This window comes from Bos javanicus, chromosome 8 (assembly GCF_032452875.1).
Source record: "Bos javanicus breed banteng chromosome 8, ARS-OSU_banteng_1.0, whole genome shotgun sequence".
NCBI lineage: Eukaryota > Metazoa > Chordata > Mammalia > Artiodactyla > Bovidae > Bos > Bos javanicus.
Window position 1 is genome coordinate 64,298,030 of NC_083875.1, and position 21,801 is coordinate 64,319,830.

Below are 21,801 nucleotides of genomic sequence, written 5' to 3' on the forward strand. Positions count from 1 at the left end.
AAGCCCAGAGAAGTGAGGTAACACATCCAAGGTCACACAGCAGATAAATAAGAGTTCACTCTGGGTCAGACGTTATGTTAAGATCTTCCTGGAGATTATACTTAAAAACCACAACCATGAGGGATAGCATCTCCTACGGAAGAGAAGGCTAGCTATTGCCTAATATCCATCCTCCATATCTCCTTCACAGACATGCCTGATAGATAAGCACATGACCAACTTGGAACAAAGACTTCTATGCAGTGTGAATGGGCCATGTGACTAAATTCTGGCCCATTTAATGTTCGCAAAAAGTGATGTGTGAATTTCCAGGAAACTTCTTTACAGACACCTGGCCTGTGCCCATGATCACCTCTTCTCCAGTCATCTTTGCTGTCAGCTGGAATGAAGCAGTAACGGATGGAGCTCTGGCAGCCATCTCAGACCAAGAGGTAACCTTGGTAGTAGAAGCCATGCCAGGGAGACCAACAGGTAAAGGGAACCCAGATCTCTAATTCTATGGATCAATGAACCAGTCTTGAACTTCACTTACTTTAAATATCCTGTCAAATTTATGCCAATCATTCGGGGATTTTGTTACTCACAGCTGAACCTAAAACTGATACATTTCTAATTTATAGATGAAGACACTGCAGCCTCTCTGAAGCTGGAAATATACTCTCTTCTTTGATTCCTGTCTCCTTGGCTCTCCATAAAATGGTAAGTCCAATGTCACCATCAGTTCCTCCCCTGACACGGCCCCTGTACTCAGTGCTACCTCCCTGATAACATGATCAGGGCTTAGCCCTGGCTGCTAAGTACCAGCACAGCCTTACCCAGAATTTAGGGCTGGCATCTATTCTGATTCCTTGGTGCCAGAGATATACCCATTGCTAAACATTTTGACATCGACCCCATCTGTAACCACCACAAAGAAAGACAAATGTGACCACATCCCTCCTTATAAGTCAATCCACTAACGATTGGAAGAGATCTGAAATGCTTTTTGAAAAGCCCCACACTCACCATGGTTGTCAATAACACATCTTCCTTTTCTCCTCTTGTGCTCCCAGTACCTGAGAAACAAATGGAAGTTTCCTGAAATGACCCCCTCCCCCAACCACAACGAATTCACAGCATGAGGACAGGTGACCAGGTCAGCCTTCATCCTGGAAAACCAACTCTCTTGAGTGATTAAATATTTAATAATAATTGGTATTCAATACTTGAAGAGAAAAGAAGCATTTAAAAGCTATCTTAGAGTGTGTTTGCAGCTTTTCCATAAACCATTGTCATGCTGGGTCAGACAGTGGTATGTCAAGTTCAATAGTCTGTCTCAAACAATGGTACCCAAGGAACTAGTCCGGGTATGGAGAGTCGGACTGTTAGAACGGATCTGACCTAATCAGTTTTCCAGTGTGGGAATCTTCTTCAGTGCCCTGGCAAAGTCATCCAAGCTGTTGACTATATCCAGTGGTGGGGAGTTCATTATCCCCACTCCAACCCTAGTAACTCATTCTACTTCAAAACACTGCTGGTGGGTGCAGACCAATCACATTTGGCAAGAAGGAAAATCTCCTATCAAAGGCTAGGGAGAGACAGTGACTGGCCAAAGGTTTCTCAACAGGGCATGCAGGACAGGAAGCCGGGATTTGCTGCCAGCCTCCCCATTCTACCCTTAGCAGTCAGTCCCTTAGATGAACTTCTGTCCCTTAAGTCTTCACCAAACTGGCCATTCTGCGCCAGTGTCACATCCCAACATCATCATCTCTCTGCCATCAGCCCAGGAGTGGGGATGAAGGGCAGAGGAAGAGGGCAAAGAGGTTCAGGCTTTGACCATTCTGGAAATCCTACCACACATGCAACTTTTTCTTACCATTGTCTTTGGTCATGGGGGCCACATCGGGGAGCCCAGAGCGGCTGGTCTTGTCCAGGGGTGCCGCCCTCATTGTGGAGTCCAGTGCTGGCTCTGGCTCATCACAGAAAGGCAATGGCTGGTTGCTGGACAGCCCACGCGGCAGTGTTTGCATCAGTTTAAGCTTCCGGAACCGATTAGACATTCGGTTCCACCAGGACTGCCAAGGGAATGCAGAGCAGAGGTCAAGCCCCAACAATACCGAGCCCAGGGAGAGCAACCACCCTCCACACGTGCCCCACCTCCCCTCTCCTGGGCCCACTGAAGGCATTACCCATCAACCACAGTACCCTTAGTTCTCTCCAAATCCTTCCTGACCCAGCCTGCAGAGGGCCTTTCCAATAGTCTGGAGGTGGCAGGGAACCCAATTTGCTAACACCCTACATCAATCTTCTCATTACACAGTCTGAGACACAGAGACCCAGCCATGTCGACTTGCTGGACGTCTTAGAGTCCAAGAGGGATGGACAGATGGACACAGAGGCAACACCAAACACCTTAACATCTCAAGCTACATAACCTCCTTCCCCCTATTCCAGTAACAATGTGAGAGCTATCAGGTTGTCCACTCCAAGGCCTGGGCCATCTGCTCCTGCAGCTGATGCCTCTTCACCTAGAGAGAGGACAGGTGCCACCCCCAGGGCATCTACACAACCCCACGAGAGCTCAGAGGTTACTGGCATGGCACCAAAGGGAGGCTGCGAGGCCCTGGTCTACAGAGATGGCAGTAAGGCAAGGATGACGAGATCTATGCAAACAACACTGAGAGGAAGGATCCAGGGCCTTGGGTGAGCAACAGACATGAGAAGAATGCCAAGTCTGCAGATCTGAGAAAGTGTTGGAACCCCAGCCAGGAAAAGGGAAAAAATAATTTTGATTTTCAACAAGCAGAGCAGGGCTGGGAGGATAAGACATTCAAAGAGAAACATTCAACTTGCAGTTTAGAAATAAGCAGCTGGAGCTTGGTTTCTGGGGCTTCCAGTAGCAGCTGATGGGGGCCTGTGGACCACAGACAGGCCCTAGAATGTGCAGTCAGCAAATACTGTCCACACTGAAGCACAGGCCACAGACAGATGGCCAGGGAGGAGAGGTGTTCGAGGCTAGCCAGCTCAGCACTACATCATGCAAAAAGTGTTAACCATTCTCTACATTTATAAATTGCATTTCTGCATCAAAATCTGGGGTTTTAGTTTCTCCTGAAAACGAAGGGAAGATGTAGCAACATGGACCCACACACTTGCAAGCAGCCACTACTGCCACTAAGTGGCTACGATCACCTCCGTTTTCCCTGGTCACCACCGTTCCTTACTGCTCACCTCCAGTTTACTTCCTGCCCCTACTGTTAACCCTACTTGTTACCCTGTCCTAAAGCAGCTCTGGGTAATGAGGAAGTGGCAAGCATCTTCCTGCTTCACCTATCCAGGCATGGCTCTCTGATGCTCTTCAAGACAGGAAAAGGCAAACCTTGAGCCCGCCTTTGTCATCAGGCAGCACCGGGACGCTCCAGGGCTGTCGGACCTTCGAGTGGGGCAGAGGTGGCGGGTGGCTGGGCCGGCCTTTGTCTTTATTCACCTGCATGCAGACAGATGCCAGCAGTCGAACAAGTTCCGTGTCTATGGACACAAAAGGCAGCCTTTTACCTGCAAATATGTCTGTTGGGCCATGGGGACAGGGGTCTCAAGACGACCCCCAGCAGCCTGAGAACTCAGTCCCGCAGTGCCAGCGCCTGTGTTACTCCAGGATCCAGGTGCCCGCCTCTCCACTGGTTCTTCAGAAGGGGCGCACATGGCAGCAGGGTTTAATCCACTTAAACAGAAATAAAAACCAGATGCCCTGTCCTACCAGGAGGGCAGAGGGGTGAAGTGTTTAAAAAGTAGAGGCTCTACAGCCAGATGACTGAAGTTGGAATTCTGCCTCTGTTCTTCCCAGGCTGTGTAACTGCAGGTCAATCAAGGGGTGACAGTACCCACCACATAAAGGTGTCTGAAGGACCTGAGGGAATTCCTAACATATGGTAAGTGCTTAAGAAAATTAAGTAGCATTAGTTGTTATTATTAACTCAACTAGGCTATTAAAAAAGCAACAAGCAGAATTGAGAAAAAAATACTATGAACTACGAATATGCTTTTCTCTTGACTGTTGCTTTTTTTTTTTCTCTCCAGCATGTGTCTCTTTGAAAATTTCAGGCAAAAACTTCATTTGAAAACCCACTAGGAAAAAAAATCCACTGGGGTAGGTTGTTTTATTGGGAAAGGCAGGGAGGATGAATGGAGGGAAGGAAGAGACACAGTGGAAGAGATAAAGCTGTTGGAGAAAAGCCTGGGTGCGATGCAGTCCAGGGTCCCTGGCAGACTACACGCAAGGAGAGAGACCATGCGACCTGCGTGGAGGGCCCACCTCTCCAGCCAGGGTCAGTTACTCCTGGGCACATCCTCTCTGCGAGGATAAGATGGAACCAGCATGTATCTGTGACAAGGGGGTCCCACAGGAGGGGAGGGTGAGGGGGTGGTTGTGCTGGCAGTGAGGAAGGGCACTTGGCCTGCTGCCCCCGTACTGAGAGGCAGCGGGAGCCCCTCCACTCGAGGAGGCAGAATCCTCCCCTCCCCAAGTCAGCAGGGTAGGATCCAGCTCAGGACTCAGAGGCTGTTAGGTCAGAAGAGCCTTCCAGCTTCTCCCTCTCTGGGCTAAAACTTGGGAGTCCCAAGAGAGACCCCTTACCCCCTGAGTTAGCTAACGGGAGGCCACAGGTTCCAGAGGAAGGCCTGTCAAAGTGGCAGAGGGTCCAAGGTCCTAGCAAGTGCTAGCTGGGGGTTAGTAATGTTGACAAGACCCTTGACCTGGAGCTTCCACCTACACAATAAGCCAAGGCGGTCCCTGCTTTGTCTATTCTCCTTGTCCACGGGGGCCTGTTTCCTCCTGAGTCACTCAGTTTCCAGCTGAGAGGCACAGATACCATTCCAGGATTTGTGTGGATGGCCAAGGCCTTTCTGCCTGGAGACTCCTGGAAGGCTGGAGCCAGAAGAGGCCTCAGGGACTAGCCAGTCCCAGCTGTGCCCATTCTCCCCAATGGCCTTCACTTGGGAGAAGTGAAGACTTGCCTGAGGCTCTGTGGGGAGCTCTGGGGGCTTGACAGTGGCTTCTGCCTTGAATATGCAAGTGCTTACACACAGGGGATGATCTGGATTCCCAGCCAGAAAACCCAGCAGGTTTAAAACGCTTTTCCAAAAACAACCCACCAGGATCGCTCAGCAGCATCACTAGGTCAAAGGCTGTGTACCCATTTTTTGCACGAAGAGTAACATCAGCTCCTTGGTTTAGCAGATATTTGACAATCTCTTTGTTCCTGTGGAAGAAAGAAAAAGCCTGAGTGAGACCTGCTGAAAGGGAAAATGTGGCCTTGCTCCTGGGCAACAAGAGCGGTGGCTTTAACTCCAGCAGCATCTGTGCACGTGAAAGAGGGCTCGGAAAGCTGTCTCCCAGCCCTTGTTCCCTACCCTGCAGGCAGTCATGACAGAAATCAAAGCCTGAGTGCTCCTTCCATGAATAAAATGAAAACACAAGGCTCTGCCCCCAAACCACCGGCTCCCAGGACCACACACAGACCCCATCCCTCCTGCCCCTCACTGGGACCTGATTGAAGTCCTCCGGCAGGCCAGAGTCTTTGATGTGGAAGTCTGAGGATCAAATGAGGAAGAAAATCACTTTCAGAGGACACAGGAGAGTGCTCTGATCACCTGAAGTGGGGCAAGGACGGAGCCCCTAATTTGGAATCAGATCACCACTGATCAAGTGCAAGGCTATGTGCAAATCCCTGCCCCTTGGTCAGCCTGCCCCGAGGAGGAGGCATCCAGGAAGGAAGAGGGGTGAATGGATGAGAAGGGATGCGGAAGCACCAGGTAACACTGCCGAGGCAATAGGAAATCTGGACACAAAGGGTAGGAATGCAGGACAGACCAAGCCTGCACCGTTTTGAGTGTCTCAGCATCTTCACAATGGGCAGGGTGCTTATCTGCAGCATCTCAGGACCAGCAATCCATCAGGCACCCAATTTCAGCCCAGGGCACCCTCTTAGGCTCCCTGATGAGGGGACGGGGCTGGCACTGACCCGTGGTAGGTAGCCTGCATGAGGGCTGTCCAGCCGTGGGCACTGTCCTGCTTGTCCACGTCAGCATGCCTCTCCACCAGCAGCTGCACCAGAGGCAGCTGTCCCATGACAGCTGCCAGCATCAGTGGGGTGGCCCCATCCCCGTTAACCAGGTTCACATGGTTGGGGTCTTCATCAGCAATCTCTTTGACCAGCTGAAAGTTTCCTGCCAAAGAAGCAGAAGTCCCGGTGATCCACGGGCCTGGCACTGCAGGATGATTTACCCAGTGGCTTCCCGTAACAAATGTGCTGAGCTGGCCTCTGTACTGGCTGGCTGCACCTCACAGGGGCTATAAAGATGAGTCAGAGGTAGCCCCTACTCTCCAATCCTTCAGTCTACAAGGGATGGAGGCAAGCACGCAAATAGCTTTACTGAAAGAGAGACGCATTATTGATATCTTAAGAGAAGAGTGATGATGAGGGGCAATGCACATGCAGAAAGAGAGCCCAGGTCTCCCTAAGAGGTGAGGATCAGGGTGGGCTTCCTGGAGGTGGAGGTCTGTTTCAGGAGAGGCAATTCTACTAAATAGTTCTTTATTACAAAGAGAGTGGAGTAGGCAGCCAGCATTTCAGAGGTAAGTAAAAGTTAGGACATAGCCACAGGGTCTAGCAGGAGAAGCAGAGGGGGCCTGAGAAAACAATCTGTAAGTTGTGTGCAAAGCACCAAAACTACCAGCCTCCAGGGTCTGAACCTCCCTGGGTGAAACCAGAGTCAGGAAACAGCAAAACACCTGTGTCTTCCTCAAATACTCTGGGTGGCCTGAAAAGGACTATCAATATTAGTTTGGGCGAAACAGTACTGTATTCTTAAATATCCAAAAAGATTTTCTAAAGCGCTTACCCATTTTTAACGCGTGGAAAATATCAGGTCGCCTTTTCTCCTCATCTGGGTAAACAAAGATTTTTAAAAGTTAACCACGGAAAAGTGTAAAATAACAGAAAAGTCACAAGGGTGTAACGACCCAGCCCACCTTTAAAAATGATTTACTTTTCACAAGCAATCTAATCAGAGACCTAGGTAATGGACTAACTCCAGCAGCCCTTCTGGAAGGGTTATTGTCAGACTGTCTGAAAACGCTTCAGAGACAGACTGTGGGAGGTCATCTGGCCCGGAAAACATGAATAAGCAGACCATTTCCGGATCCCACAACTCATAAAGCAGTCTTTTTTAGGCATTCCAAATTTTGGAATGTCCTTTCTCAGATATAACAGAAAAGTATAGTCTTGGAAAAGTCTGTATTCCTATGAAGATTTTAAGAAGAAACAATGATTCTTTCATTCTAAAAAGTAAATGTACAACCATGAAGTAATTCCAGAGCAGGTTTTCATTCTAATACCTAAGACACTGGGCAGCTAAGCCCAGAGGAGGTCATGGTTGCCAATGCTAATATTTGCTTTCTTTCCCAAATAAGCAGCCATCTGAGTGATTCTGAAGGTCACCTATGACCCAAACCTGCAGATGCTCCCATCTGATATCTTCATGCTAGGCCTCGCTGCACCCACCCAATGCCAGCCCCTTCCTTATCTGTTCTCAATCACCCTCCTTGAAGCTAGAGCTAGTGGGTAACCTGCTCCCTCCTGTCAGAAAGTAGCCACCCTCACGACTAGTCTTCTCGCTGGTAAGAGCCAACACAGGACTTCCTTTGACTAATACCAGAGGTCAGAGCAGCTGCAGGAGAAAACCTGTGACTCTGCGCCACATCCCTGGTCTTGATCGGCCTCCACCAGCAGCTGGAAGAAGGTGCAGAGTGGCACAAGGAGTCTGGAGCCAGGGTGTCTGGATCCACGTATTCCCAAAGAGATGTGTCTCCTTATCACTGATAATGCAGACAACATGCTAACATGGAGAGCAGGCGGTGGTTGCAGGGGTGGATAATATAGATGGGAAAACACTCCAGAAATTTTTAAGCTCTATACAGCTTCCCTCTTAGCTCAGTTGGTAAATCATCTGCCTGCAATGCAGGAGACCCAGGTCCGATTCCTGGGTAGGGAAGATACCTTCGAGAAGGAAATGGCAACCCACTCCAATGTTCTTGCCTGGAGAATCCCATGGACAGAGGAGCCTGACAGGCTATATTCCACGGGACTGCAAGAGTCAGACACAACTTAGCGACTAAACCACCACCACCACACAAACAGCGATTTTTATTATCTTTCCTAGTGACCAGCACTCACCCCAGAAAGGGCACCAGTTAACTCCAAGGCACTTATAGCAAAGTATAGACAGGGCCATGGAACCAAGTGCCTAATTCTGCCTTTGAGATACTATAAAGAAATGATTATGAAACTTCATTAAAAAAATATGTCTCATTCCTTTAAGTGTTGAAGAGTCTAATTTGCTATAGGCCACAGCCAAGACTCTTTGACAGAAAAGAATGTGTCAACTGGGCCTAGTGTTGGTTGCTAAGCAACCATCTGGTACAAACGAATCAATGACAGTCTAGCCTGACCTCAGGAGGCTGGAGCAGCTATGCTCGATGCCAGCTGACCCTGGGCTGGTCCCTTCCTCATTCTGGGCTCCAATTATTGCATCAATATCAGAGCAACTCCAAGGACCCCTCCACAGCCCAGGGAATGATCACAGTGAGGGTGAGGAGGGTGTCACAGTGACGATCACAGCCTCAAGGGTACCCTTTCCTGCAGCTAATGTGAGGGAGACAGCTGGGAGCCTCCAAGGCCCTGATGGCGGGGTGGCGGGGGTGGTTTCCTAGCACCTCACAAAAAGAGCTGGGGTCAAATACTATTTGTTTAATAATCTGTCATTATTAGTAACATGGCTCTTTTGAAGGCTCTTCTCTGAGAGCCTGAAAATGGAGCACTTTCTCAGCTCCTGCAACTCAGCTGAACTCCCAGCTCCTCTCGGGGGCCACCCAATGACCTGCTTCACATGGTGGCCTGCACCACCCAGTACCTCCACTGCTCCCAAATCCTCCACCTCGCCCCCATTTTCTTCCTCACCACAGTACTTACCACCTACCTTACTATGTAACTTATTTAACATGCTTATTTCCTACTCCTTGCCTGTCTCTCCTCCAGAAGCCAAGGTCCTCAAGGGCAGAGGTTGGATCTGGTTTGTTCACTGGGGCCTAGAATGGTACCTGGTACATTGGCAGTCAACAAATACTTGCAGAATACTGGAATGAACGAATGGTGAATACAAATCCACTTTGGTAGCTTCCAGTCACTGCTCTCTATGTGCCAGGCTCCAGGGTATTCTGGGGTACTACCAGCATTATCTTCCTACTGCTCAAGGGACCTCACAAGGCAAGTGCATTCGTTACACCTGTTTTATGAAAGAGGACATTGGAGTCCTAGAGGGACAATGAACATGCTGAGGCCTCCCAGCCACAAAGTGAGAGCTGAGCCTCAAACGCATGTCTGCTCAACAGGGAAGTCTGCTCGTAACCGTGACCTGGTCCTGTCAGTTACGACAGCAAAGGTAACAGGTGATGGCAGCTGCTGGCATCTCTCACGTGCTCTCTCTGGGCTGGGGTGGCCTCATTTGATTCTCACAGTGGTCCTGGGAGGCAGGGGACCTCACTTACGGAAGACAAAATGGAAACTTGGAGAATGGAGGCAACTGGTCAAGGTCTCTCAGCCAGCACAGTCACGTCCAGGTGGAGCCAGGTAGAGGGTGACCTTGGCTACGCCCACCATTGTGTCTGCACCTCCACATTTTGAGGAGAAGAGGGCATTGCTTCCCCAGAGTGCCAGGGCAGTCTGTAAGGAGGTTCGTGGGGAGCTAAGACCCCAGAAACCCGGCTGGAGGAATCTAAGGAAGGAGGAATCAGCTGCACAAGAGGCACAGCTCAGCACCCATAGGTGGGGCACACGTCCCCGACCACCCACTTCTAGGGCAGAGGCCTTGAGCAAGTCGCTTGACCCCCACCCCGAGCCTGACCTCCCTCACCTGCAACATGGATGAATGCTCCCCAAGGGGGAGGTAAGAGCCTGCCCGTCAGGCGTGGAGGCACAGCAGGGACGGGAGGAGGCAGTTCCCTTTTCCATCTCGGCTACAATCACACCCCAAAGCCTTTAAACGAGGGCAGTGGCCTTGAGTCAAGAAAAACACCCTGGGTGAGACTGGAGCCCTAACTTCTAACTGCAACTCTGCCCGGGACCTGATGCTGAACTGCCATGTTCTGGCCAGAGGGCTCGCACACCAGAGGCCAGCTTGTTTTCTGCTCATGACCTCCTGGTAGTTGCCATTGAGTCCATTCTACACAAGAGACACAGGGAGGCTAAGAGAGAGTTACAAGTGTGTCCAGATCCCAGAGGCCCCACAAAGGCTAGACTGGGTGGGGTCACACCCATGCTCTTCCCACGGAACCCCCTACCTCCTAAGTGTCACACAGCTTCTAACAGCCTCTACTCCTCTAACCCTCACTGTCCCCATCCACGCAAAGGTAAGAGATCTCCTGGCTTCAGGCAGGTTTCCTTAGACTTTACTTCTTTTTCCCTTCTGTTTTGGTGTTCTCTCCATTTTTGCCATCTCTCTGTCGTTACATGGTTTTACAACATGTTTATTTCAGAGTTTTCTGACCAGACAGTGTATTTCTAATAAGCATTTCTCAAATTTGCAACATCTTTTGATTGATGGGTTTTCTTTTTTTTTTAAATGGGCCACTTGCATTTTTTTTAAGTTGAAGTGTAGTTGATTTACAATTTCATTGATGGGACTATTTGTGTATTCTCTGGATGGTATCAAACTTTGCAATACTTTCAAGTCTTTTTAGCCAATTTGTCTGAAGACCTTTTCTTTCAATTTTTACCTTTCAGCCTTAAATGCTCACATGCTGCAGCCTGGCCTTACAGCCCGGGCTATCTCAGGAATGATGCAGAAATCAGACCCATTACTGACAGAGGGCACTGCGGCTGTGCAACTCTACATTACATGCTCTGTTACACATGATGAACTAGGGGTTTTAAAACATGGTATGTTCTGTGGCAGATTTGCTAAGGAGTGCTTAGACAGCTCTTTATATGCCAGAAAGATGGCAAAAAGAAAAAAGAAACAGGATACACTAATAGATGCTGAAAAAACACAGCTCAAAAGTAGGCTGAATTTTCTGTGAATTAGTCTTTGGGGACTGGTCATTGGCAGCTGAGGTTAGGCACAGTGCCCTAAGAGCTGAGGTTGCCAAACCTGCCCCTACGCCTGTTTTTAGAATTAGAGTTTTCCTGGAACACAGCCCCACCCACCCTTGACATATCACGTAGGCTGCTTCTACTCTAGCAAAACTGAGGAGTTACAACACACTGTACGGCCCACAAAGCCTACAATATTTGTTATCTGGTCCTTCTCAGAAGAAGTTTGCTGACCACTTTCTAGAAGAGTCCCAGAACCTCCTACACCAGAATCATCTGGTTAGGAGGGAGAGGCCTTGCTGTGCAGGAGTCCAGGCTCTTCCGAGAGCTACAGATCACTCTGTGGAGGGTGGGCCAGGCACCTGCATGCCATGTCTTAAGTTCCCCTGCCCCCTGGGCTGGACTATGATTTCTGCAGGCCCTTTTGTTTGGGCAACCCTTGGCTTTTGCTGTTTAAACACAAATCTTGGTCCTCTGGGAAGCCATGGTGGGATGAGGGGTAGGTTAGTGGTGGCACAGCCTGACCTGTCTTGGGCCTGACGGTGGTCAGCGGGTCCAGGTAGTCTGCAAGGTCCCTGTGCTTGCGGTCAAGTGCCACCTCGAAGGCAGTCTTCTCTAGCACACTGAGGTGGTCGGGGTTGGCCCCCTTCTCCACCAGCTGCTGAGCCATGCCAAGCTTCCCGATGAGTGCTGACAGCATCAACGGGCTCCAGCCCACAGTCCGGGCCTCATGGTTGGGGTCTGCGCCCCACTCCATCAGCAGACGCACCACAGCCTCATGTCCATGCTGGATGGCAGCCATCAGGGCCGTGATGTCCAGCAGCTCGTCCCCGCTGTCCCCCTCGCCTGAGGGTTTGTGATGGTCCACGAAGGCACCAGCTTCCAGGAGCAGCTTTACCACACCCAGGTGTCCACCCCGAGAGGCCACGGTGAGTACACTGGCCCCCAGGCGGTTCTGGGCATTGACATCAGCCCCATGATCCAAAAGAAGATGTGCCACGCTCACGTGCCCAAATCTGCCAGGGAGATGGACAATTAGTGACACAAGACACCTGATGAGGAGAAAGCTCATGTAGTCAATTATAACTTGTTAGGGCTTCCCTGGTAGCTCAGTCAATAAAGAATACTCCTGCAATGCAGGAGACCTGGGTTCTATCCCTGGACTGGAAAGATCCCCTGGAGGAGGGCATTGGCAACCCACTCTAGTATTCTTGCCTAGAGAATCCTCATGGACAGAGAAGCCTGGCAGGCTGTAATACATGGGGTCGCAAAGAGTTGGACATGACTGAGTGACTAAGCACATCGGTTGTTAAATTATTAATTATTGAACCATTAATTTTTCATGCTGTAATAGCTGCTTATAATGAAAGGCCTTCCTCTGGTGCTAGGCACACTGCTGGCTCTGTGTCTGCACCACCACAAAGGCGAGACACTGCCCTGTCTATAGTTTCGAATCCAGCTCTGCCATCCACTGCATATCCTGGACAAAGAACTTTAACTTCTTTGTGCCTTCACTTCTTCATCTCTAAAGTGGGGATATGACTGTGTCTACTAAAAGAGCTGTGGAGGATTAAATGAGTTAATATATATAAATATATAATATACATAAAGCACTTAGAACAGTGCTTGTCCAAAGGAAGCACTACATAAATGTCAGCTATTAGAATGGGAATCATTTAAACATTCTTACATCACACAATGTGCCAAGGTCACCCAGCTGGTGAGCGAAATCCACAGGGTCAGAACCCCAGTCTGTCTGAATCCTGCTGCCCCACACCTCGCTGCTTCCCGCGTGGCAGAGCTCATGCGATTCTGCTTCAGAGCTGGGTAAGCTGCCTCTCTGCCTGTGCTCACTCCCCAGGGGCAGGGCCCAAGTCTGACTCACATCTACCCTCCCCAGCCCCAAACAAACATGCACAGAAAGCCCACAGAGCCCACGCCAAGAGATGTGGCATAGCTGTGGTCAGCAGAGGCGGGCTGGGGCACCTCTCCCCAGAGGCCTGATGCCCCCTGCTGGCTGGAATGTCCCTTGCTGGCGGCTGAGAATCTAGTCTGGGCCAGACCCTCTCCAGGGAAACTTGAGCAACCTCCCCTGCTGGGGAGACAGACAAGTACCCAACTCTGATACCAGGAAGAGGAAAACAGACGACTCTTCCCAGTAAAATCTCTTCCTTCTGCCACCAGAGGGCAGAAGAGTTCTGTTTTGCAGTATTTGCAAATACACTCTTTCTAGTGCACTCTCTGGGCTCAGAGCTGGAAGGGCCCCCCCCCCCCCCCCGCCCCGCCCCCCCCCCCCCGCCGGCGCGCCAGGTTTTACAAGACGGTAATGTCGGCAGGAGGCCTGCATCTGTGAGGCAGCTTTTGAATGAATCCCTTGTGGCGCTCCCTCCTTTCCAGAAGCGGTTTTGTGTCTCATCTAAACCCAGGGCCTCCCTCCTCCCTGTGGAGGCAGAGCCAAGGCTGAACAATGTTCTGAACTTACAAATACCTTCTGGGCCATGAACCTTAACGGCACCGGGGTCACCCCACCTGCAGAGTGCGGAGTGAGCGCTTGGTGAACTGGCTTCCCCAGCTGCAGGGGGGCCAGGCCTGTCCCGCCCCTTCTCCAAGAGTGGACGGAATCTGACAAAAAGGCAGAGAGCTGTAACCCCAGCCTGTCTCCCTGCCTGTCCTTCACGATGATATTCTCCAAGCCTAAATCTCATGGCTACTGCCCCACGTCCCACTGCCCGGAAAGGACTGCCAACTTTGTCAACCTCATTTCTTCCCAACTCCCACGCTGTACTCTGGCCGTGCTAACCTGCACTGGGCAATTATTCTCTGTCCACGCCTCTGCCATCCTGCCTTTCTGACCCTCCTGTCCTTTCTGACTAAGCACATCCTTTATCTTGCTGCAGGACTCAGTTCGGATCCCATCTCCTCTGAGCAGCTTCCAGATGATGCCCCTACATCAACTAAGGTACACCTCACCTGAAAACCCACAATCCCCAGTCTTCACCCTTACTGATGTGCCTGGGCCCTCCTTCTATAATTATGTCTTCCTGTTAGACTGCACTCCAGCAGAGCTCAGGCAATTCTGTCAACTGAATGAGTGAATGAACACTTGGCATAACCAAAGAGGATGGTCAAAACAGGCAACAGAAACAGCTGAAGAACTGGTTCAGTTCAGTCGCTCAGTCGTGTCCATGAATCGCAGCACGCCAGGCCTCCCTGTCCATCACCAACTCCCGGAGTTCACTCAGACTCACATCCATCGAGTCAGTGATGCCATCCAGCCATCTCATCCTCTGTCGTCCCTTTCTCCTCCTGCCCCAAATCCCTCCCAGCATCAGAGTCTTTTCCAATGAGTCAACTCTTCGCGTGAAGAACTGGTTAGATAATTATAAAAGATTACGCTATTTAGTCATCAAGCATGAGATAAAAATCTAGCAGCAGATAACAAGATACTATCCTGTTTTTATCTATTGGATCTTAGTAAGCCCTGAGATAAACTGCTAATAATGTATTTCACAGATGAGGAATCTGAAGATTACAATGGAAAGCAATAATCCAGAATCTCTCAATTTGGAAGTGATTGAGTCAAAACTTGAACCTAGACCCTAAGATCTGAAACTCCAGTTCTTCTGGTATAACAAACTCACAGAGGAAGGAAAGGCCTAAATCTAGGCAGGAATGCTGACACTCGAGATGCTTTCTGAATTCAGGAGTAGCCCAAGAGGCCATTGAAAATTAGGCTGAAAATATAAAAAATGATTCAGTGAAGGCTGAGATAATTTGGGGGATGCTAACTTTCTAACAGGTAATTACTGAAGATAGGGAAGCTCGGGGCTTTCTGAGCAGCTGTTACGATTAGCAATTAATTTCAGCAATTAACACCTCTGTTGAAAGACCTGGCATATACTCCCACTCTGAGAAAGCCCTGGACGGAGAAGCCAGCTCTGCCACGCTGGCAGGCAGAAAGTAAGGAAGTCAAGGGTAAAATTGGAGCCAAAATAAACACCACACAACCTGTCCCTTTAGTGTTAAGCAAATTTGGCAAGTGGCTTCCTTGTGGCCAATACCAAGAGGAAAACAGTGAGTTATGGGACTCATAGCTAGGAGCACAGGCTCTGGAGCACCTGCCTAGGTGTGAATCTGACTCTATCCATTCATAGCTGTGTGGCCTTGGACAAGTGAACTAACTTCTCTGAGCCTCGATTCTCTATCTGTAAAATGGAAGACAGCAGTAGCATTTCCTCAGATTTTGCGTAGACTGAATGAATTCACTCATTTGCAGCACTTAGCACAGAGCTTGACACAAAATAAGTACTCAATAAAGGTTGTTTTAAGAACAGGAAAAAAAAAAACAAACATGAATGACACCATCTCTGATGCTGAAACATTCACAAGAGACCCAACTGCAGTCCAGGCACAGGGTCTCTGGTGGTCCTGATCCAATGATGAGCTCTGGAACACAGAGAGCTGTGACAATAAATAGATGCTCACTTCATTGAAAGTGGTGGCTGCCGGGAGCACCATTGCTGAGGCATGTCTACTTTCATGGAGGAAAAGCACAAGACTGGAATGTGTCAGCACACAGCCATGTGCTTGGCCATCCTGATCCAAGGGAGCCACTGTGGGACACACACAACCAGTCATTTCAGAAAGATCTGGAAGCTCTACAGAGGAGGGATTACAGAAGGCACACTTGGTAGAAGAGAGAGAAGTAGGAAGCCACTTATAAATGTGTGCCCTGAACTAAGTAAGACAGGGGAAGGAGAGACAGGATGGCACAGACAGGTACTGGAATGAGGACTTACCTGGAGTTTTAAAGCCTGGAAGAGTGGATGGGGCCACGAAAAGAGACAGGGAACCCCAGAAGTAAGGTCCATAGCCCAAAAGACATTATGGGCACCCCCAGAGAGTGCTGGGCAAGAAATCAGGTGTCCTAAGACAAAGGGTGCCTGACACACTGATAGATGCATAACATACTGCATTACCCATGCGAATGGGCAGCTGAGTGTTACAGCTGGGATGCACTCCCTAGGTGTGTTTATAGACTGAAATAAATGCCCGAGGGCTAAGGTATGGGTAACCAAAGCACAGTACTGCCCATGGGCGATATATCACAAAGCAGTTGAAAATGACATATTTGAAAATAATGCACAAGAAAAATTTTCCTGCAATACAAGTTAGATTAGAACAACCATGTGACACTTGGAAATGAACTCAGAAATAAAATATAACTGGGTCATAATGAGAAGATTATGGGTAAGAATGTTGTGATTTCAATGCCTTTGAGAAAATCAAATGGCCCATACGTATGGAAAGATGTTTTACTTCACTCAGTTTAACAAGTGCAAATCACAGCCACACTGAAATATTTTTCATTCATCAGATGCAAAAATCCAAAAGTTTAATAATATACTCTGTTGGACAGGTTGTAGAAAAACAGGCACTCATAGACACTGTTTCGGGGAGGGTAAACCGGTACCACTACTGTGTCAGCAGAGTAATGGGTTCCCCAAAGATGTCCAGATCCTAATTCCCAGAACCTGGTAAATTCTGTGGGAAAGGGGAAATTAATCAGCTGACCTTGAGATGGAGAGAGTATCCAGATGAGCTCAGTGGAATCACAAGCAATCTTTAAAAGTGGAAGAGGGAGGTAGAGGAGTCAGAAAATGTGATGACGAAGCAGGGGTCAGAGTGATGTGGTTGCTGCTAGCTTTGTAATAAGTTGTTACAGCAGCCATTGGAAAGTAATACACTTGCATTGAGAGCAATTTGGCAATATCCATCAAAATTACCTAGTAGCTCAGCTGGTAAAGAATCCACCTGCAATGCAGGAGACCCCGGTTCAATTCCTGGGTCAGGAGGATCCTCTGGAGAAGGGATAGGCTACCCATTCCAGTATTCGTGGGCTTCCCTGGTGGCTCATCTGGTAAAGAATCCACCTGCAAGGCGGGAGACCTGATTCGATCCCTAGGTTGGGAAGATACCCTGAAGAAAAGAACGGCTACCCACTCCAGTATTCTGGTCTGGAGAATTCCACAGACTATATAGTCCATGGGGTCGCAAAGAGTTGGACAGGACTGAGTGACATTCACTTTCACCAAAATTACAAATGACCTTTGTTCCTTCCTTGGGAAATTTCTCCAAGAAACTGGGTGGGATCTAAGTAGATGGCTGACAGGAGTGAGACCTCACAGTATACCTCACAGTATATATAAAAAAAAGAGATTCTTCTTTTTTAAAAAAAATTATTTATTTGGCCGCATGGGGTCTTAGTTGCGGCACGCAGGATCTTTAGTTGTGGCATGTGGGAACTGGCTCCCTGACCAGGGATTGAACCCGGGCCTCCTGCATTGTGAAGTCTCAGTCACTGGAGTGTGAAGTCGAAGTCACTGGACCACCAGGGAAGTCCCCCCAGAGTTTCTTTATACTAGAATTTCAAGTCTGGTTCATCCTATTTCCTGAATACATCTCAAACTCATTTCTTTGCTCTCCCACAGCCATCTCTGCTCTGGTCCAGGCCACCATCACTTCTTTCTGGGTTGCTGCAATCCCTTCCTAACCAGACTTTCTGATTCTAGCTCACTCCTCCAATCCATCCTCAAACTGCAGTAAAAGTGATCTTTCCAAACATAAATCTCATTCTGTCACTTGCTCTGCCTAGAACACTCCATTACTCCCCAGTGCCCTTATGAACTGTCACTTTTCCCAGCCTTGCCACCAAGCATCTGCCTCTTTCTCTCCAGAGAAGACTCATCTCCCACTACTCCAAAGCCCTTCCAGCCACAACATCATTCTAGCAGTCCTACGAATGCATATTTCACTTTAGCTTCCAAACCTTTGCACCTATCATCCATCTTTCACTCCCTCTATCCAGGTCAACACTTAGGTATCCTTAGGTCTCGACAATATATACCTCATCCTTACCTGAAAGCTTCCCTTACTTCCTGAAACTGAGTCGGTGCTCCAAGAGCTCCCTCAGATTGTCCCCCCAGCAGTCTGTTCCTTTGCCTGGCCCGCCCACTGGCAAATGCACCGCTTCCGTGGGGACTTCATCTGGGTACCGCAGCATCCCCAACACCAAGCCAGGGTGGGTAGGTTGGTTCTTTGGGAAAACCTTGCTGCAGTGAATATCACTAAGCTTCTAAGTCTCTAAGATTCTATTTGCTGTCTCCAGATTCTGTGTTTGAAAGGCCGATGCTTTTAGGATTCTGATTTTACGTTATTAAAAAGCGCGTCCGCTTCTAGTTCGTATCCCTAGCTGCTCAAAGTTTACGATTTCAACTCTCTCGAACCAGTACTTCACTCTTAACCTCCCGGAGCGTCTGCTGGGGGCCGCCGGGCAGGTTCGACCGCCTGAGCCCACCCCGCGCCCAGGGGGTCATTAGACACCACCCAGGCTCCCTGGCACCCCCGACCCCCTCACCTGGCCGCCTGCATGAGCGCGCTCCAGCCGTAGTGGTTGCGGCTGTTGACCGAGGCGCCGCGTCGCAGCAGGAAGCGCACCAGCGGCTCGTGGCCCCCAGCCGCCGCGAACTGCAGCGCCGTGTTGCCCGCCTCGTCCGAGCAGTCCACGGGCACCGGCGCTCCGGCCGCCGCCCCGGGCCCGGCCGCCTCGGGCCCCGCCGGCTCCGCGCCCGCCTCGGGCTCCACGCCGCGCTCCGCGGGTTCCGCAGCCCCCGGGTCCAGCAGCCGCCGCGCAGTCTCCGTGTCTCCCTGATCACAGGCGCGCAGCAGCAGCTGGAAGGCCGGGGGCAACCCGCCCTCACCCATCGCGGCCCGCGGCCCGGGCCTGTCTGCCGGGCGGGCCGCGCCAGCTCCGCCCCCGGATACCGCACGCCGGCGCCCACTTCCGCCGGCCCGCGCGCCTACTGTGTGCCGGCCGTATGCGGAGGGCCGGGGCGCGCGCCTACTGTGTGCCCGGCGCGCGCCCGGGGCGAGAGCGCGCCTCAATCGCCCGCACCGGGGGCGGGGAACCGGGCGGAGGTGGACCGCGGGTTCCGGGAAGCTCCGGGCAGCGTCCGCCCGCCGAGCTCGCGAGTTCGACTTTGAGTTTTCGGCGCCCGCTTGGGGTCCTCCTCGCAGCTCCAGAGACTTCCTGCCCCGTACGGAGGTCGGAGCGGCCTCTCCAGCCCTCCTCAACGCTGCGAGTTCCTGACCACTGGGCCAAGGTCTGAGACCACAGCCTCATAGGCCTGTGGCACGCGCCACTGACCCTCAGCACCCAGCACTAACCCGGCGCCTCCTAAATGGTCGTTGACTGAGTTAAGGTACAGTTGGGTCCACTCTCTCTTCCCACAGTGTCCTGCCCGGCCATCAGTGCCGTTCTTGTCTGGGACAGGCGTTAGGGTTACAAGCACCTCCTGTACGTACCTTCATGTCTCTTCATCAGTGGTTCTTGAAGCACCACCATCTGCCACATTTTACAAATGCAGGCTTTCTCATCTTACCCAGACCTACTGAATCGGAAACCGAATATGGAGTCCAGTCACTTGTATCCTAAGCCCTCTAGGTGATTCTAAAGCACGTTGAAGTTTGAGACCCACTGTTTGATCCTTAACAGCAATGCTGTCGGCCACGGGGAAGGGCCCAGACTATCACCTCCAATTTACAGCGTAACTAAGGCTGATATGAACAGCCCACACATTGGAAAAGACCCTGATGCTGGGAAAGATTGAGGCAGAAGGAGAAGAGGGCAACAGAGGATGAGATGGTTGGATGGCATCAAGGACTCAATGGACATGAACTTGGGCAAACTCTGGAGATAGTGAGGGACAGGGAGGACTGGCCTGGTACAGTCCTTGGGGTCACAAAGAGTTGGACACAACTTAGCAACTGTACAACAACTAAGGCTTGAAGACGTTATGTCTTGCTAAAGGCCACACAACTGTCATGCGGGAAAGCTGTGACTGGGACCCAGGTCTTCTGACATCTAGTCCAGTTCTCTTTCTATCTCAAGAAGTATTTACTGAGTGCCTACTATGTGCCAGGCACTGTTTTAGGTGCTGGAGAAACTTCAGGGAATGGAAAATAAAATTCCCTGCCATTCTGGGCCTGACAGTGGAAAGAGACAGGTACAAGCAAGTAAGTAACTTGTATGTTAAATTATGGTGTGTTTTTAAACAAGAAACAGAACGTAACAAAATCGAAGTAAATGGACTAAAGGATGGGATGTCGTTTTATAATAGATTGGGTAGAAAAGAAATCACTGAAAAGATGACATTTTCGCAGAGACCTGAAGGAATTGAGTGATCAAGTAACGCTGATATGTGGAAAGAGTGCAATCCAGGCAGAGGGAAAGACAAAGATTCTAATAAGAGCAGCCCGGCCAGCAAATTGCTTTACGCTACATTCCCATTCATCACGGTAACAGAGGTTAACATTCTGATCTGGGGTAATTGGTTCCCATAGACTGTGAGATGTGGCCCCAAAGTCTAGCAAAAAGCTATATGTTGAGTAGGTGTTTGTTAAAAGGACTATGTCATGTATGTAGAATTATAATACAGAACAAAACTGGTTGAGGGTGTGAGGAAGGAATAAGGGTCATGGCTTTGGTAGATCGAAAGAAGGTGGTAATGCCCTTAGGGTCTGGGCCGGTGGGCTGGAAGAGAGTCTTATAGATGAAGAGTAAAATGAGGGGACGTCTTGAAAGTACACAGGGCTCAGATTGCAAAATGCTTCAGTACCAGGGATTTATTCTGTGACTAATGGATAATCATAGAACATGTTTGAGCAGATGAGTTAACGGGGACAGAGCCAATCACTTTGGCAGTTTTGGAGGTGGTACAGTGATATATCAGAAATAATGTGGGTTCGGTGCCAAGCCATTGCAGAAAGGCGGGTCGCGTGACTTTTGGTTTCCCAGCGCATACCAAAGTTATGTTTACAGTATACTGTAGTAAGTGTGCCATAGTCTGAAAACACAACGTAAATACCTTAATTTAAAAATACTTTATTGTGAAAAGTGCTAAGCATCATCTAAGGCCTCCGTGAGTTGTAATCTTTTTGCAATAGTTAACATCAAAAATCACTGATCACAGATCACCATAAGATGAAATCATAATGAAAAAATTGGAAATACTGCAAGAATTACCAAAAGGTGACAGTGATACAAAGTAGGCAAATACTGGTGGGAAAATGGTGCTCATAGACTTGCTCCGTGCCGGGTTGCCACAAACCTTCACTCTATAAAAGATGCCACATCTGGGAAGCACAATAAAGGAAAGCACAACAAAGCAAGGTGTGAGTGTACACAGTCACTCATTTCCAGATTTGGCTTCATTCACCAATAGAGATGAGAACAACTTCCTTCTCAATGTCTAATGAAGACTTGGTTCCTTGAAAATCCTGAGCAACTGCTTCCTTGTATTATTCTATTTATTAAGGTGTCTTTTCTTATACTTTAATAACTAGTTGTTTCATTATAGAAATAAGATACATGGTACAAAAAAGAAAATTCCAACGGTACAAAAGGGCATAAAGTGAAAGCAAAAGCTCCTTTCCCTTTTCCACTTTCCCAGTCCTACTTCCCACAGGTAACCAATATTCACATTTATTTTATCTTTACAAAGATATTTCATATGTATTCTAACATGCACACCTACTTATAGGCATTAATCAAGCTTCTTGATTGCAAGTAGCAGAAATTAACTCTCTGAATAATTTAAGAAGAAAGGGGATTCAA

The 21,801-nt window shown here is 49.4% G+C and overlaps 1 protein-coding gene across 2 annotated transcripts in view; it reads right to left on the reverse strand.

Moving 5' to 3' along the window:
* ANKS6 (ankyrin repeat and sterile alpha motif domain containing 6) overlaps window positions 1–19,918 on the reverse strand; it is a 54,776-nt gene extending 34,858 nt beyond the window's left edge. The window contains exons 1-8 of one of the 2 annotated variants that reach the window (XM_061425781.1): window positions 18,544–19,918; window positions 11,652–12,142; window positions 6,880–6,924; window positions 6,000–6,204; window positions 5,131–5,237; window positions 3,359–3,507; window positions 1,856–2,054; window positions 1,006–1,055 (exon numbers count right to left, since the gene is read on the reverse strand). In XM_061425781.1, coding sequence (XP_061281765.1) covers window positions 1,006–1,055; window positions 1,856–2,054; window positions 3,359–3,507; window positions 5,131–5,237; window positions 6,000–6,204; window positions 6,880–6,924; window positions 11,652–12,142; window positions 18,544–18,890 — 1,593 coding nt within the window. In that variant the 5' untranslated portion in view covers window positions 18,891–19,918. The remainder of the gene's footprint in view (window positions 1–1,005; window positions 1,056–1,855; window positions 2,055–3,358; window positions 3,508–5,130; window positions 5,238–5,999; window positions 6,205–6,879; window positions 6,925–11,651; window positions 12,143–18,543) is intronic. The other variant, XM_061425782.1, reaches the window with a different exon arrangement.
* Between the last annotated feature and the right edge of the window lie 1,883 nt (window positions 19,919–21,801).